The 16,843-nt window shown below is 42.1% G+C and overlaps 1 protein-coding gene across 3 annotated transcripts in view; it reads left to right on the forward strand.

Moving 5' to 3' along the window:
• Positions 1-288: 288 nt before the first annotated feature.
• The window catches only part of LOC124169509 (homeotic protein ultrabithorax-like), a 447,372-nt gene continuing 430,817 nt past the window's right edge, over positions 289-16,843 (forward strand). The window contains exons 1-2 of one of the 3 annotated variants that reach the window (XM_046548151.1): positions 290-2,013; positions 12,323-12,325. In XM_046548151.1, the coding sequence (XP_046404107.1) occupies positions 1,278-2,013; positions 12,323-12,325 (739 nt within the window). In that variant the 5' untranslated portion in view covers positions 290-1,277. Of the gene's footprint in view, positions 2,014-12,322; positions 12,326-16,843 lie in introns of all 3 variants that reach the window. The other 2 variants (XM_046548144.1, XM_046548155.1) reach the window with 2 other exon arrangements.

A 16,843-nucleotide genomic window follows, 5' to 3' on the forward strand; every position in this document is an offset into this window, starting at 1 on the left:
AGGGGAACGAGAGAGAGAGAGATGGGGGTAGGGAGAGTGATGGGGGCGGAGGAGGAGGAGCAGGGGAGGGGGCAGCGCTGGCGAGGAACCGGGCGGAGGGCGGGGGGAGCAGGAGAGCGTGGAGGGGGTTGGGGAGTACCCCGGGATGGATGTTCTTGGTGCGGCGGAGGGTATGGGGGGGTTCCCGTGGTGGGGAGAAGAGAAAGGGGGTGGGGGAGAGGGATAGGAGATCCAAGAGTAAGAGAGAGAGAGAGAGAGAGGCTCACCAACACACATGCACCCTCTCTCTCAAACACATCGTCCTCTCATTCTCTCCCCTTCTCGCCCAGTCGAGCGGCGGACTTTGGCGGTCGCGGCCAGCACTTCCCAACGCGGAAGAGAAGAGGCAACACGTATAGTGGTGGTTGGAGGAGATAACAGCGACAGAGTGTGTGGAGATAGGAAGGGAGTAGGGGTCACCGCGGTGCCGAGCCTGCACCACGCCGGGAGGTTTTCTTCCTCGTCGAGGCACACCATCGTCTACCGGTCCAATTTTTTCCGAAGACTCTCCACTTGTCACGGCACCGTTTTGAGTGTGAGAGTGAGTGGTTTTGCCCCCGTTAACCCCCCATTAGGCGTGACAACCCTCCGAATCGTCGCTCGGTACTATGGCGTGACCAATCGTCGAGTACGAGTATGAAGATTGTCCCCTTATTGCCACCGTCGAGACAACAAGAGCCCGACCCCCGTCGCTCCTGGCTGTTGACCCATTCGCATTAGCCTCCGTTCCATTGACCGTTTGGCAAATGCCCCGACAGTTGACAATTGACTCATCGCCCACCCATCGTCGTACTTAATTTTTTCGGTTCGACTAGTGGAGGATCGTGACTGTTTCTCAAGTTCTCTACCTATGAAGCAAGTGCAGTTGATCTTTGGCTAAGCGTAAAAGTATATTATCACTTTTACGGGATTCCCACGTGTTAGTTCCTCGCGGCGCTCGACCGCCGTGACTTTGGTGTTCGCTGACAGTATTTACCCCTTCTGTGTGTTTATGCATAGTGTGCCGAAAAGGAAAATAAAAAATTGCAGAACCCCGTAGGAGGGATAAACTCTTCCTCCCCGCACGACAAGTGCGGGTAAGATAAAGCCAATTCCTCTGGTCGCTTGTCACCGGGAGGTCGACTTGCAGAGCGCGGTGCGACGAATACGTCAACACAGCGCGTACCATTCGGAGCTCTCCAGAAGAGCGTAACACTCTCCTCAACTAGTCCACTCCAGTCAACCTGTTCGCCACCACAATGAATTCGTACTTCGAACAGAGCGGCTTCTACGGCAGCCAGCCCGGCACGGGCGAGCAGCCTTACCGCTTCCCTCTCGGCCTGGGCGTCGGCATGTCCCCATACGCGCACCAGCACCAGCCTCGACCGCCGCAGGACTCGCCCTATGACGCCGCATCCCCAGTAACCGCCGCATCCGCGTCTTCGGCGGCGGCAGCAGCGGCTGCCGCGGCCGCCTGCAAGCTCTACTCGTCGCCGGTGTCGGACGCGCAGGCGGCGGCAGCGGCGGCCGCTGCGGCGGCGGCGGCCTACAAAGCGGACTGCTCGGCCGTGGTTGCCAAGGCGGAGCACCAACAACAGCAGCAACAGCCTCAGCCGCACCAACAGCCCCAGCACCACCCGCACCACCACCATCACCACCACCAGAACGGCTACGCGGCGGCGGCGGCGGCCGCCAAGGACGTGGTGGTCGGGGGTGGCGGGGGCGGAGGCGCGTGGCAGGGCGGGGGCGGCGGCGTGCCAGTGCGCCCCGCCGCCTGCACGCCCGACGCGGCGGCCGCAGCGGCCGCCGTCGCCGCCACCGCCGTCTCCCGCTATGGCGCCGTCTCAGACCCCGGTTCGAGTCCAGCGCGCAGCCTGGGCGGCTCTTGGAACTCGTGTTCGTTGAACAGCGGCGGCGGAGGCGGTGGAGGCCAGGGGCCCACGCAACTGCAGCAGCCCTCAAACCACACCTTCTACCCCTGGATGGCGATTGCAGGTCAGTCTCCACGCACGACAAGCATACCTATTCATTAGATAGGAGGGAAGTCGGATCTTCGCGCACGTGTCTATCCCCTTTTCGGTAAATCGGACGATCGCCACGGTGCAAGCGTGCGAAGGACTCGGGGAATTCATGGCGCCGACCACGCCCCCTTTTCCCTGTCCGAGGTGCCCACCTACCCCATGGAAGCGAAGGCTAGCAGCGGTGATCCTGCTCTCCCCGGTCCCATAGAACATGCGTCAGCCCTTGGATGTCCGCTCATAGAAGACCCGAATACAGTTTATGCAGGTGTCAATTCGCGCGAGCGTTCGTAATTGAACTCGTGTGGTTTGTCTTTTTAGAGTGACCTCAAATACGGTCCACGTCATTCCCTTTCCTGGCCTCCCCAACCATCCGCCCTGGTTGGTTCAAGGTAGCAAAACCAGTTTTTCGAAGCTTCGGACTTATCTGCCCATGTCCCTCCTCTTGAAAATTACACCTTCGGGTACCCTCCTGCTTTCAAAGAAATAATTTTGTTGAAATATATTTGTGCAACTTGTCCACACTAGCGGAGCACTGCGTTCATGTAAATCAGCCGGCTTTGTTTCGTGGGTAAAAATGTAAATGTCACCACAATCAACTGATAATAAAAATAAGAATTTATGCATTTTGCCAACTCAATTTAAATGCTCTTTTGATATAATGCGTCATTATTATTATTTTACATTTTAGTTATCACTTACATGATCACAGTTACTTTCTCTCTGTGACAAATTCCATCATTTCAGTTTTTCCAATGAAATATCCCATGCGTTTATTTTAAAATCGAAATAATTAAATAGGTTGGGAATGATGAATAGTGCTGAACAACAACAGAATGCTAGGAAAGAAACAGATTATTAAGAGCACGAAAATAATTATTAAGGAAAGGTATTGCGAAAAAGTATGCTCTATGAATAGTACTTTGTTCCCTCTCATCTTTAGATTGACTAAATGCCAAAAATCTTATGGCATAATTTTAATTTCTCTTTATCTCTGTGGAAGCTTGCCAAAAACTAATGAATATATTCTTTTGTGGAGATTGATATGTGAATTTAGGACACAAGTGTTTTGATCGTTACGCTCCGGACGAGCACGTGGGTTCGCGCTGTTGTATCCCCATCTGACGGAAAACTTTTGCATCACACCGGTACATTCCGTTAGCGAGTATGAAAACTGTTTTAATCAAGCTCAATATCTACGTAATACGATTTTGGCAAAGCTATTTTTTTCTATTCGATTAACTGATTGAACACATAACATGAGTGATGGAAGTAAACTGCTTTTATGTAATCTAAAGGTACCAAATATTTGGGATATAGTTTATTTCGTGGATGCTGGTGGCTTTCTCAAGAAATATTATTCGAATTCGCTAGTCAGTAAGTATCTAATTGCATCCTTTCTTTAAAGTTATGCCGTTAAAAATATTATCTTCCCGCAATGTTAGTCATGCTCAACTTAAATGCTACCTTTGACAAATTTCATGTAAATATTATTATTTTTCTCGGTAATACGCTAACGTATCTCCATGTTTACTATTTTGAGGACGAAGCATGGAAGGCAAGAGTTGAAGATAAATATGTTCTTCTAAAAACCCAATTGCTGCGTTACGTATAATGATAAATTGAGATAGATAATTAAATCGTGGCGTATCTACATTTGAGAACGAACTTGGCTTTCTTTGCCATGTAATTATTTTTTGCACCATTAATTACTAATATAACCTATTTACTGTGCAAAATGAAGAAACCACTATCTTTCCTTTGACTTATCAAGCTAAGAAGCAATATTTTACCTCCTCACTCTCGGGCTAATTTGCTGGTCAACTGAACTAGCTGCTAAAAACACATTTAAATTTCTTATAATTTATGGGGATATAGTAGCTTATCAGACCCATAAAAGGGGGCTTGAAGCATAATGCGCCATTCTGTAATAAACAAAAGGCCCCAGTTTTTACCTTTAAAATCCCTGCAAAACTATAAATGTAATAGACAAGAAAAAGCATTTCTCATTGAGGTAACATTCTCTTCGTGTTGGTCCATGCCAGTGAAATTCATATATTTAGAAAAATTAAAAATTCCCTATTTTGATTTAGTTTTTGATTAAAGACCAAGCTCCTGTGCTTTCTGAGTTTTGAATTACTTAGAAAAAATCGCTCTCTTTTTAGCCGGAAAGTGGTGATATCTGGTAATAGCGATCATTCTTTTCTCTTTTCTGTGAATAGAATAATTTCTTTTTTCTGTGGATAGAATATTTATAAATTAAATTTATAGCAAACAATTTTTATATTCAAGCTGATTACATTTTAGAACATGAAACAATGCAATTTAATCATATTAGCTTAGGAGTTAAGAAATTTGCGATAGGCGAAAGAAAACATCTCTTTATTTCTTTTATGTATTTAGAATCAAACAGGTACACTCATTGTTACATAAACAAAGTTTTTTGAACATATATCAGTTCTTTGATCTGCAAGAATCAATTTTTTTTAGTAAAAACTAAGATTTTATTTGAAAATTTCCGATGGTTAACGCTCTTCAGCCCGTATCCATCAACCTTCAGGCGTTAAGAGCAGGGTAGATTATTTTAAAATATTTGAACCAGAGGATGGATATGTTCATCATTGATAAGAGTGGTTGGGTTACCCTTTCCGTGCTTTATAAGCTTTATAATTTTTTATTACCAAATTTTTTCATTGATAAAATAGCAATTTTGTCTTTTTTTTACTTAAATGTGATTTGCTAGATTAAAAAAACTGTTTTCGGTAACGTAATCAAAAATATATTAATGTATTATTTTTGATATAAATCTCTTCTCGGTCCCAGTGCATAAATTTTCAGTATGCAATTGAGCTTCAAAGCAAATTCTTTGTTTTCATTTCTGGCGTTTCAAGCTTGATTTATACTTTCCTCTTTCGTGTTTCGGGCACCTCCTTTAGCGCCATAGAGATCCGACTCGAGATGACATGCAAAGCTTTATAAAATGGTCTCGGCTACCACTCTGCGATTCTATCCTCTGAGATTAAAATTTAACGACTCATTTTTATGTGCAATGAAGTGGGGGTAACTTTCAGGGAGACCATAGAATTAAATGGAAAATTTTTATGCCACTTCGGAAGTACCTTATTCTGAGATACTGTCCATCGGTGATTTCATGAATATTTTAAATGAAATCAAAGTGCCGTACACGTTTTCATATCGTTTGTAAAAGATTACGTTCGTTAGACGTTTTCAGTAGCTGGTTTACTACTCAATTCTTCTCATCCCGCGTGACAGCGCACTACTTCGTTTTGTCAAAAGGATTAGAGGAAAAAATTACCTGTTAAAAGTCCCGGGTAAAAGGTACAAAAGTAAAAAGCGTGGAAGTAAGATTGCGGCACCATTGGCCATCGATGGTGTAAGATAAGAAGGGTTTTAATGGAGTATGCCGTCCCCCTAATGAATTCGACGTCTTAATATTGAGAGGAGGGTAGGGGTTGATGAAGGGCTCCGAGGATAAGGAAGTGAGGGGCGAAGAAAAAGAATGAACTTGGGGAAAAAGCGGAGAGAAGGATACCTTGAGTAAGGGAGCATTCGCCAATTAGTGAGACCTGATTATTTCCCTTAAATTGCCCTATTTTCACTTCCGTGCAGCACTGCGAGCTTCTTACGGTGAAATAATTCTTGTTACTTTTTTGTCTAGCTGTAGCATTGAATAAAAACAAGACACTCTGAAGTCGCTGCGTATTGGGGTATAATTTTCTAAAGCTTGTTTTTGCTCAAAGTCTTCATGATCTCCCCCATTAAATGTGTCTCTCTTTACATTATGTCCCAAAAGTCTATAGTTGATATTAATTTTGAATGGCGTAACTAATTAGGTTTCTCGTAACTAAGTGTTTAGCAAATTTATACGACTTATTCAGCAGCCGAGCAGTCTAGTGAGCTATGTTTTTCCGTACAAGTCCTTATGTTTCATGTGGGAGAGAATTTGGTGCTTAGTATTAAGGAGCAAAAGGCCAAAACGCTTTCGGAGAGTTACTAAGGATTTTTTGAGTTAAGAAAATCAGTTTTTTTTTGCTTGCGTATAATTAGTTCTTGTAAATAGGATTCGTGTGATCAATGGTCGACCGATTTTTTGTATTATTTTTAAATAGAATAATTACGTTTCCATGAATATTTTAGTTATAAATTTATTTACTTCATATAAAGCTAATTTCTATGAAAGCGATGTGATTCATCAGAATACCGTAGGGATGGAGAAAATAAGGGCGCATGCTGGTAACTTCCTTTGAGTGAAGTATCATTATCTCATTTATGATGCGATCAATAATCCTTGGAGATGCAAATTTGCGAAGCGTATTCAATTTTATTGCATGAATGGTTAACATTTATTGATATTAAATATCATTTCATTGTGCCAATTCAGCACTCGAATTTTCACCACCAACTTTTTTTGCCTATTTCTTTGATTTGAATTCCCGTTTGATTTATTGACTCACGATAAATGCTAACAAATGTTAGCTATCAAGACTATATTTTCTGCCCCCAAGGAAAATCTGTTTGGCGAAATAATTCCCTTAATCGTCCTGTGAATGGCTTCCCGTCTCAACCCCTCAACAGAAATCGCGCTTAGAATGGGCCTTTTTCGATGCAAGAGATACGCCTTGTTTTTGGGGGAGTCGGAAGATTTAGGTAGAGGGTTGATGGGTGAGACTACGTTGGGGCGGCCGTTGGGGGATGCGAGGGCGAAGATCGCAGCCGGTGGGATGGGACGGTGGAATGCCAGCGAGTATAGATTAGTCGGAGACCAACAGAAAAGATGAGGCATGGGAGAAATAGGGGCTGCCATTATCATGCATGTTTTACTCTCCATGCATCATTCTCTTTTCTTTAAAATCAATTAATCATCTTAATGCCGGCTGGGAGCCTCCGCACGTCGCGTCGCGCTGTTCATGGCAAAGTATAGCCCGCCGTAAGACGAATAAGCGCGAAAATATGTTTTCAAGTTTTCATGTAGGTTATTTCGTCTGACTTTTTAACCCCTATCATTCACTACTTCAATCAGTGCGACTTGGTTTAGTTTCATTCCACGACATGACTAGGGACTATGAGTTTCTAATATACTGAGAGGAGTAAAATTTGCACAAGGATTTACTTTCTTGCCTTATATTTTGGGGAATTTCGAAAAGCATTTCCCGTGAATCAAATATCACGTGAGTAATAGTCAATTTGTTAAAAAGTAATTCTATTTCAACCTCTATATTTTCTGTTGTAATCGCTGGAAGTTAAATCAATCACAGTGAATCATCGAGCTAAATTTTAATTGTGCAATAGTCTGATCGGAGTGATACATATATATATAAAGGTAACTTTGAAGCAATGGAGATCTTATATTTGTTTCAAGAGTGATATTTTGACCAATATTTAAGGAAGGTATAATAATTGGCAACTACTGGTTAAGGTGGAAGTGTCCTTTTTTCAGCTGCTTTTGGGCATAAAGCTTTTTCAGCATTTCAGTTAGTTGGGAAGAGTAATATTTCGATCCAATTTTCCTCTCAAACGCCGAATTATTAGTCCCAGAATTGTCATTATTTCTCAGTATTTGAATTCTAAATTATATTTTTTGTATTTCTCGTTAATCTCTGAATTCATACTTGAGAAAAAGGTACTGAAATAATATTTTCCCCAATCTAGTGTAATGCCATTTTCCTTACCAGGGCGTTGCTAAAGCAAGAGCGATATCTTTCCTTTGATGTCTCAAGTAAATTCTCGTTAACCACATAGCTTTAAGTGTACGCCTGTGGAAATGCGCATACATATTAAAATTGTATACATTATATCCAGTCGTGACGTCATATTCAATCTACGATGCCATTCAAATTATATCAATAACAAAATTTAAGGATTTAAAAATGCTAAAAAAAAAAGGATTATTTACTTAAATATTAGTCCTTCCCTTGATATTCAATATTATTTCACCGAAATGCCCACAACGGTCATATTAGTAAGTTCTATGACGATTAATAATGGTCCGCAGAAAGGGCGAGAAATGCGTATCTTCGGTCGTGCCGCTGTGCTGGTACGAAGTGGCTCGCTTATTTTTCCGACCCCCGTGTCACTCACATCTTCCGTCTCTGCCGCCGTCAGCACTCCACACAATCGCACTTACGGAGGCAAACTCTACACCTCGGAGAAAGAGGAAGGTGGAAGGGGTTGGGGGAGGCCAACCCCGAGAGGCCGGCGGGGGCAGGGGGGAGGCGAGATTCGCGGGGGCGTGGAAGTGGGGGAAGGAGGGGCGTTCCGAGGGGGCGGCGCGGCGTGTTAGTCGGTTGTTAGCATTCCGACGACACGGTGCGGTTGCAAGTGTGGCCACGCGCGACTCGTGTGTGAGCCGAGGGCGTGTTTGAGGAGAGAGGGAGGGTGAGGAGGGGCTACGCACGTTGGTATGGTTGCGTTTGTGCTCTGGCATCATAATGACTCCGCTCCCCATCTCAGCATCCCGCACTCCGCTTTCGCGACGGCTGGACGTGGGGCCGGGCAGATAGAGGGAGGGAGGGAGGCGGAGGAGTTGACGCGCCGCGGGTGGATGAAGCGGGGGTGGAGATAATGGACCACTTTGAGGGGGGCCAAGGACGCGCACTCCTAACGTTTGAAGAGGGTGAGATAGTTCGCGGATTGAGGAGCAAGATGAGGATTTTGAGGGACCTTAAATAGGTGCTAGATATACGCATGTCTCATTCCAAAATTAATTGCCAATGAATTTTGATTGAGGGGATTTTTTTCATGTTAGTTAAAAGGTTAAGAAAACTGCAGTAGACACTGGCCACACGTTTAGAAATGGATATGGAATTTTTTGATGATAGGGAAGATTAGAGGAAATATAATTCATCTTAAATGATTGTAATATTTTTTTGAATGGTTTCTCTCGATTTCCGATTTTGCTCGACTCAAAAAAATTAAATGGCTGTTTCTTTTTTCTTTTTCTCTAAGCTCCTTCCTTCATCTTTTATTGGCGTCAAAGCATTGAGGTAATAAACTCATTCACATCAATGTGCGTGTAAACTTAATATGCTATCGTTGCTCCTACAAATGCCATTGCTCTTTGGTCGTGCAGGTATTCTCTCCTCCCAGCCATGTATTCCAGTTAATAATCGTGTTTATCATTAGTAATATCATCGTCTATTCTATTCGTTTTTATCATGACACAAAATTCAATTTTTATCTTACTAATAATTGGAGAAAAATTGCGTTTCGCGCCTCCAGTTCCCTTAGGGAGCGGCTTTATATTTAAGCACATTTATTTTATATTTTGACTGGATGGCATCTATCAATTTGTTTTTTTATGGATAATCTATTATTTACTCATTTTCGAAATCCAAACTAAACTTCTACGTCAGGTGAAAGTGTGCTCCTACATAATGGAACACTTTGAGGAGGGCCACTCCGCCCTTTATCCAATTTAATGTAAGAAATGGTTTACATGATCCATTATTACCAAAGAGGAAATGCTACAAAACCATTGTATCAAATAAACATATTTTTACCACCTTTATTAAATAATAATATTGTAGTTAGTTATTGAAGTACCAACCAGTAGAAGTGGAATTGCCCCTGATACAAAGCTAATTAATTCGAAGTGATTTAAGATGTAAATTGTATAGTGGAAGCTTTTAACTCAGGCATGAAATTATTTTATTACATTTTTCAAATAGCATGATAGCGAAATACTACTGAGTATGGAAATTTAAGTTCTCAGGGTAATTTTGCGCCGCATTGAGTAGAGCGCGAACTGAGGCACCGCGTCCACTGGCTGACGATTGTTGTCACACATTACTCTTTCCTGCGCGTCTGCGGTGATTGACGAATTTTGAAAATTTTCGATCGTCGGTGAGGCTCGTCATACGCGATTGCGGCAGTTCACAGAGGAACTCAGGAGTGAGAGGGAGAGAGATGAAAAAAAACGAGTCACGCATAACTCAACGCTTAATCGGAGCATACGCTCGCCTTGTTTCTCGCACTGCCCGTGGGCGTAGATAAGGTCAAAGTATTAATGCGCCTCATGCTATTCATTATTCTCGGGCGGGAGAGGAGTATGCAAATACGAAGTAGTGTGACGGCGAGCGGCGAGAGGCATGGGATGCGGCGAGTGAGCGATCTTTCTGCGTCTGGACGCTCATCCCTCAACCGTTTGCAAAGCTGACGCCCTCACCTGCGACCCTCCCACCCCACGCACCAACCCTTCCACTCTCGCAGTTGCATTACATTGCTTCCCCACCTCCTCCTCCTCTCACCTTAATGACGCAGATTTTCCCTCCCAACACACACAACACACGTGATGCGCTGCGTAGTTTTGTTTGTCCGTTTGTGCGTTACCCACCGCCCACCCCTGTTCCTCTCTTGTTCGCTCATTCTCTCGCCCTGAAAGTCATCTCACACCACCATCTCTCCACTACTCTCTCTCTCCCACTCTTATTTTCTTTCTGCTCATTCTGGAAGGATAACATTTTTTTGCCATTTGCGGGTCACATTTGTCCATTTATTTCTTTATGCCGTGTGTTTGTTTTTTTTTTTTTAATTTACCGGGTCGCGAGCGCGAAGAAGGGAGAGTTGAGTCCGGTGGTGGTTCAGCCCGTTGATAAGCGCGGTCCGGCGGGATGAGGAGAGTGGGCGGCCAGTGGTGGGCGATTTTTTTACCTGAGGTTACCTCGTTGTAAACTTTCGGTGGCCTCCATGATGATGGACAGCCGTGTTTGTGGTTGGTATGCGCCAGGAATGCCGGACGATCTGCCAGTAAAGTCACGTGATGGAGGAAAGTAGGCATGCATGCTTACAGCATTGCCATCGTGCAGGGATTGAGGAAGACTTTTCTTCCAGAAGATGTTATCTTCATCGCTCCGTTCCTTTTATTTCATAGATCGAATTAAAATGATCGCTTACTCTTCCTCAAATTCACTTTCAATCATTGCACAAATTGCACAAATCAATTTTTATTTTACTTACACTAGACTTATGTCTAATATCACAGATATTTTAAATCTACCGGAATTCATGATTATAGGTTTCTTTTAATTTCAATAATGCAATAATCCTTAATAATTTTATAAAAAGTACCGGGAAGATAGATTTGAATGATAGCAATTTTACACAACATATTTCTATCACTGCGCATTGTACTTATTTTATTACTGTTGTGTATAGTCGATAAGTTGTATAATTTTTTTTAGGTTAAACAGGAAAAAGAGTAACTACATTTTTACCAGTACTTCTACGTGACATATATTTTATTTTCATCTTTTATTCAACTACTTTTCCCTTAAAGGATTGATAACGGTCCTTTCCTCTATTATAAGCCAAAATATTCATCTATATTTAACCCAATATCTGACTTCGAGGTAAATGGCTCGTTTTAGTGTGCATTGGCTGTCTTTTCTGGGTTCGGCCTTGCCTCTTGTTAGCATAATATAATTTTTTCAAGGGATTGGGGATCATCTGACTGCTAGTTTTGGTTTTCCGTGCGGAGAAATACAATATTTATGTATGACAGGAAATCATCCATCTGGACACGGCAGAAAAAAATGATAAAAATCGAATCTTTTTCGCCGACTCGAAAAGAAAACTTTATCTTTGCTTCTAGGGGCATCATTTAATAAGCGCAAGCTCCCAGGGAGAGAGAGAAGGAGAGAGAGAGGTCGAGGCCTTTTGTCCCACTGCCTCCCACTCCTCCTCGCACCGCGCTTAACCCTTCCACGCCCCCACCCCACCCCACACCAACTCCGTTTCGCCGAAAAACACCCCAAAATCCCTTCTTCCCACCGGACCCCTCCTGCACCATTCTCCACCCCCTAAAAACCTCCCACCTCTCTCCCTTTGGGGAAACCCGCCCCCGAGACCCCCCCACTTCCCTTTCCGCTTTCTCCCTCATTTTCTCCCCCTCCTCTCTCCATTTACCCCTTCCCACGAATGAGCGATGACGTATGAGAGGAGTATTGATCTGCTGGTAAAATAAGACCCCTTTAACCCACACCCCATCCCCCCACCCACGGGGACATCCCCCCTCCAGTTTGGCGGCGACCCCACCGCCCAGAGCACCCACCGCAAAAGGGCCCAACCGAAAGCCCTGCGGGACCAAGGAAGAGGCCGAGGAGCCTCCTCGGGGCCAACTCCCGCGCGGAGAGGGAGACGGTTTTTTGGGGGAGGGACTTTTGCGGTGGGAGGAATGCTGCAAGATGCTTCAGGCGGCAATGCAATGCAAAGGACTGACTGCAGCCTATTTGAGTTCGGTGGAATATTTTTTCATCGCCGCCCTGGAGTGGGTGAAACGTTGAATCTTCGTCCGGCGTCACTCGATGATTAATGGCTTGTCGTGGTTCTGCGGCTGAGCCCCGTGAAAATAGCGACCGTCAATTAAATCGGGACGCTTTCAGCTATAAATCAATTTTTTGGACAGGAATAATTATTATCTCTTCAAAATTTACTTCATTTTTATTTTAGAAATGATAGAAAGGATAAATATTGAGGACTGGATATACCAGTTTCAAAACGGAGTGGTACTGGGCAACTAAATATATTATAATCCTTATTAGCTTTTTGAAGTGAATAAAATGAATAATTACAAAAGCTAATGCTCACACTCCCCGTGAAAAAAATTCTTGGTCCCGTGGAAAAAAATACCCATGCCCTAAGATGTCTAAATGAGCGTTAGTGATAAAATTTGAAAAAAGTTTTATGTTACAGTTTAGAATTATGGAGATCTTTTCCATCTGCTGATGTAAAAACATTAAAATTTGTTTTTAATGGCTATATTCAATTTTTTTCCGTCACCCTCATTCAGCAGTTTCATTCATCCTGTCAAATTTACGGTCCCTGTCAGACTTTTGAGTCATTCTCCGAAAGGGTCTAAAGAGGTGAAGCTGGAGAGCGGCCGTTTTAATATCGCTCCGAACTCGCAAGCGCTCCCTACACTCCTCTCTATCCCAAGATCCTCCGGTGAGAAATGCCACACCACTCTATACGATGCATACAAGTGGCAGATGTAAGGATAGCATCAGAATAAAAGTCCTTATCTCTCTGTTGACATTATTTTTTTTCATTTACGCATAAGAAGATGTATTCATAAATTGATCCTTTGTTTGGTTTACGAAATCTATCGTATGCTATATTTTACCCTTATTGTTTGACTGAAAGTTACCTTCTAAATGCCTATAAGTATGAATTATATTTTTATTTGATTTTATTTCCGAAATGTTCTAGATTGGTTCTAGAATAAAATAATAGCAACTAAAACATGGGTATATTTTGAAATACTGAGCACGAAAATGAAAGGAATTGATTGAAAAAAAATTGGTTTCCCTTCTATCTCCAAAGACTTCCATTTTTTTGTAACTCAATATTATTCAAACGAAAATTCTGTGGATAAGTGTGAAATAATTACTCTAACTTTTTTTTAATCTGCCATAACGGAACTTACGCTGACGAGTGAAATATGTTTGAGCTTGCTAATGTTGGAGTACCAATTGTTACCTTAACGAATTGAATTTGGCTTGTATTTTATTCCCAGACTTATATTTTATGTTGAAATGATTTGAGGGTACACGAAGAATATAAATGACAGTTTAAAGAAAAATCGCTCGTTTGATATGGTTTATGAAAAAATTACAGCAGTATTAGAAATTTCGAAACCTAAACTAGCTAAAACAACGGCCATTAATAGATTCCTTGAAGTTGATAGTTTCCAGAGATATTTGTATTTTAAGAGCTGTTAATGGCAGTAAATGTATCATTGACCTTTTAGAAGATAAAAAAACTCTCAAAATTAGCTCAAAGTCTTTTTGGCGTTGATGGTTAAAAGCATGTTACCAAAGCCAAGCTGAAACTTCGTGGAAGCTATATTTCTCTTATAAACGCGCTTTTATGCAGGCATTCCACGCTACGATTAAAGTTTACTTTGGTGCATTTTGATTTACTTAGCAAATGTATCATACCTATGTAATCTTAAATCCAAATTTTTACTATTACCTTAAACTGTCTAGAACTTTGCATGATCTCCATTAGTCTTTTTTATCCTTTGGCCATGTAGTCGCAAAAATATTGTTTGTGTCTTCAGATTATTTTTTTTAGGAATATTTTCATTTTCTCAACAGCATTTTTCCCATTTCGCGATATCTTATTAAGTTATCGGGCCTAATTATTGCAAAAAAATAGCATATTGAGTTTAGTAAATTATACAAATGACTAACACGCAGCACATGCCTCAATTAAAATTATATTTACAAATAATGCTCAAACATATCACCAATAACTTCAAACAAGATTTCGAAAAAGCATGCGTGCAATTTAATTGATATTATATATACTGTAATTCTTGTGGTTACATGTTTTAAATAATTTTTTTAACGAATTTATATCAATTACTTATTTTCAAGGGACGCTCGCCCTGATGGGTTTGACAAAGCTAGGCTAAGCTATGTTCAGAGCTACCAAGTTCACTTAAAAATGTCAAGTACCTATCATAATAATTTCAGTCAATTTTAATGAAAATTTGTCTTAAACTATGCAGAGTTACTGTAATTTTTTGCGTTGAATTAAGTACACTTGAGTTGGCTAAATTGGATAATTGTGCCAGGTGTAAACTCAAAGGAGAAGAAGGGTACCATGCCATTCCAGTTATCCCAGCGGGATCGCGCAGACTCCTGTTCATTGAGTGCATCGATTGTCGCGTGTATGTTATGGGATTCCCTCCGATCCCAACGGGGAGAATGATTGCCATGAGCAGTGAAAAAGGAAGCAAAAATGCGTGTTATCACCCGGGCCGCGCTTTCCATTGATTAATTGCACCTCATTGAATTCGTTAAAAATTGCGGGAAACCAGCAAAGAAAATCGGGCCCATAAATCAGACTTTTGTTCCCATTCGTTAGTGCATTGAATGCATGCCACTCGCGATATCCCGGCCAAAAAACTGTTTAGCCGAGCCAGTCTTTCTTCTCGTTCAGACTTCTTTCCTTCCCAGCCTCACCGGCTTTCGGCATTGTCTTAGAAGCTCGAAGTTTTATCATTGTGTTGGCTCTTCCTTTGTTTATATTGTCATACTTATGTGAAAATGATGAATACAATTTCATGGACCTGCATTAAATTAGGTGAAATTTTATCAGTTTTAGAAATATTGTGTACGTTAATGCAAATTTAAAAAGAGCCTTAGGAGCTTTTTAAATTATTTTAGCAGAAGTCTATTTTGTCTTATCATTTTTATTGATAGACATGTGGTATCGTAGGACTCAGCAAATATTTGGGTGAAGAAAATTTATCATAGAATCCATTTGTTCCTCAACTAAAATAATATATTTCACATTTTATCTTAGGCCAATTTGCTGGCAAAATTTATTAGTTGAATTTAAATGGAATATAATAAAATAACCTCCGGAAGTACTACTGTTTTCTACTAATGAAATTTTATATTTGATGATATTTTCAAACATTGCTTCCATTGAGTGGTCATCAGATCCTTAAATAACTGATTTTTGACTGGGTTATGAAAATCGGCCAAATTACACGGATCATTGGAATGAATTAATCATGCGGAGGAATTGTATCAATACAGGTAGCGAGGCGTAAAATTTTACGGGCCATCTGTTTCGAGGGGGGGGGAAATGTTCCTTCTTTTTTGAAGAATAAAAAGGCCCACCTTAGTCTGTTCGTTGAAAAGAGCTGCTTCCCGGTACATCCCCGAGCGCTAAACGGCCGGAGAGGGGCGAGGGCTTTTCGCGTGAGCGATTGCACGCCAAACGTTAAGAGGCCGAGGAAGAAATAGTGGGGTGCGGCGTGAGGAGGTCAAAGATTGGGAACGGGCGCCCTGCGACTTACAGAGGGGAGCAGAGGGGAACAGGGGGGAGGATAAGGAATCAGGAAATCAGTGGCTGGAGAATCGCTCAGTGTTGACCGAAAGAGTGTTAAATATATATGTACTCGAATAGCCCTACAAACAATTGTTATACTAGTCTTGTCCGCACTGTTTCGGCTCTTGGAAGAGGAGGAAAGATTTTAACATCCCATGTGGCCTGAAAGAAAAATAAACTCTTCCCTGATCTACGGGGGTTAAGTTAATCTTCCTTCTGAGAATTCCGCGGATTCGCTAATTCTATCAATTGAATATTTTTTTAAATTGCAGATTTGACGTTGTTTATAGTGATTGAAAAATTTATTTTCATGAAATTACGAATCATGTCAAAGAAAATTTCTCATATTTTTTATTAGATCTATTTTTATGGCATCTGAATATCTTTGCTGTTTTTCCCTCCACATAAATATCCATATAAAATCGGCGTAAGCTGTAATTTCTTAGGTGTTCAGCCAAGCGGGTTTGCGTATTTTAGCCAAAGTTTTGACGTTTTTGGCCGTATTTAACCTGTTCATCACAGTAAATAATGAAATATCGTAACATTTACTATGAGGGACAATGCCCTGCCAGAAACTTAAGTTATCACGTATCAGCTCAATCAGTTACATACCTTAACATATCCAGATAAATCATCCAGTCATATGTCTTGTGTTTTCACCGTTCATCCCATCTATTGGTTCTTACGAAGCCACGTCGAGCACTCTCCTTATATTTACTCTGAGGTGAGGTGTCACCCGACCCTCGCGACATCCGTCTTCCGCGGAGCACGTGAAATGGAGTGAAAAGCGACATCAGTTTAAGGGAGAGAGAAGTGGCCCACTCCGCAATCCCATCCCAGTTTGTCTCCTATCCCTACCCTCAACACCCCCACCCCTCCAACCACCCTCCCCCTCCACCGCCTTTTACGCCCTTTTGCCAGCTCCAGGGCCCCGCGGGGGT

The sequence above is a fragment of the Ischnura elegans genome, chromosome 1 (genome assembly GCF_921293095.1).
Source record: "Ischnura elegans chromosome 1, ioIscEleg1.1, whole genome shotgun sequence".
In the NCBI taxonomy this organism is placed as follows: domain Eukaryota; kingdom Metazoa; phylum Arthropoda; class Insecta; order Odonata; family Coenagrionidae; genus Ischnura; species Ischnura elegans.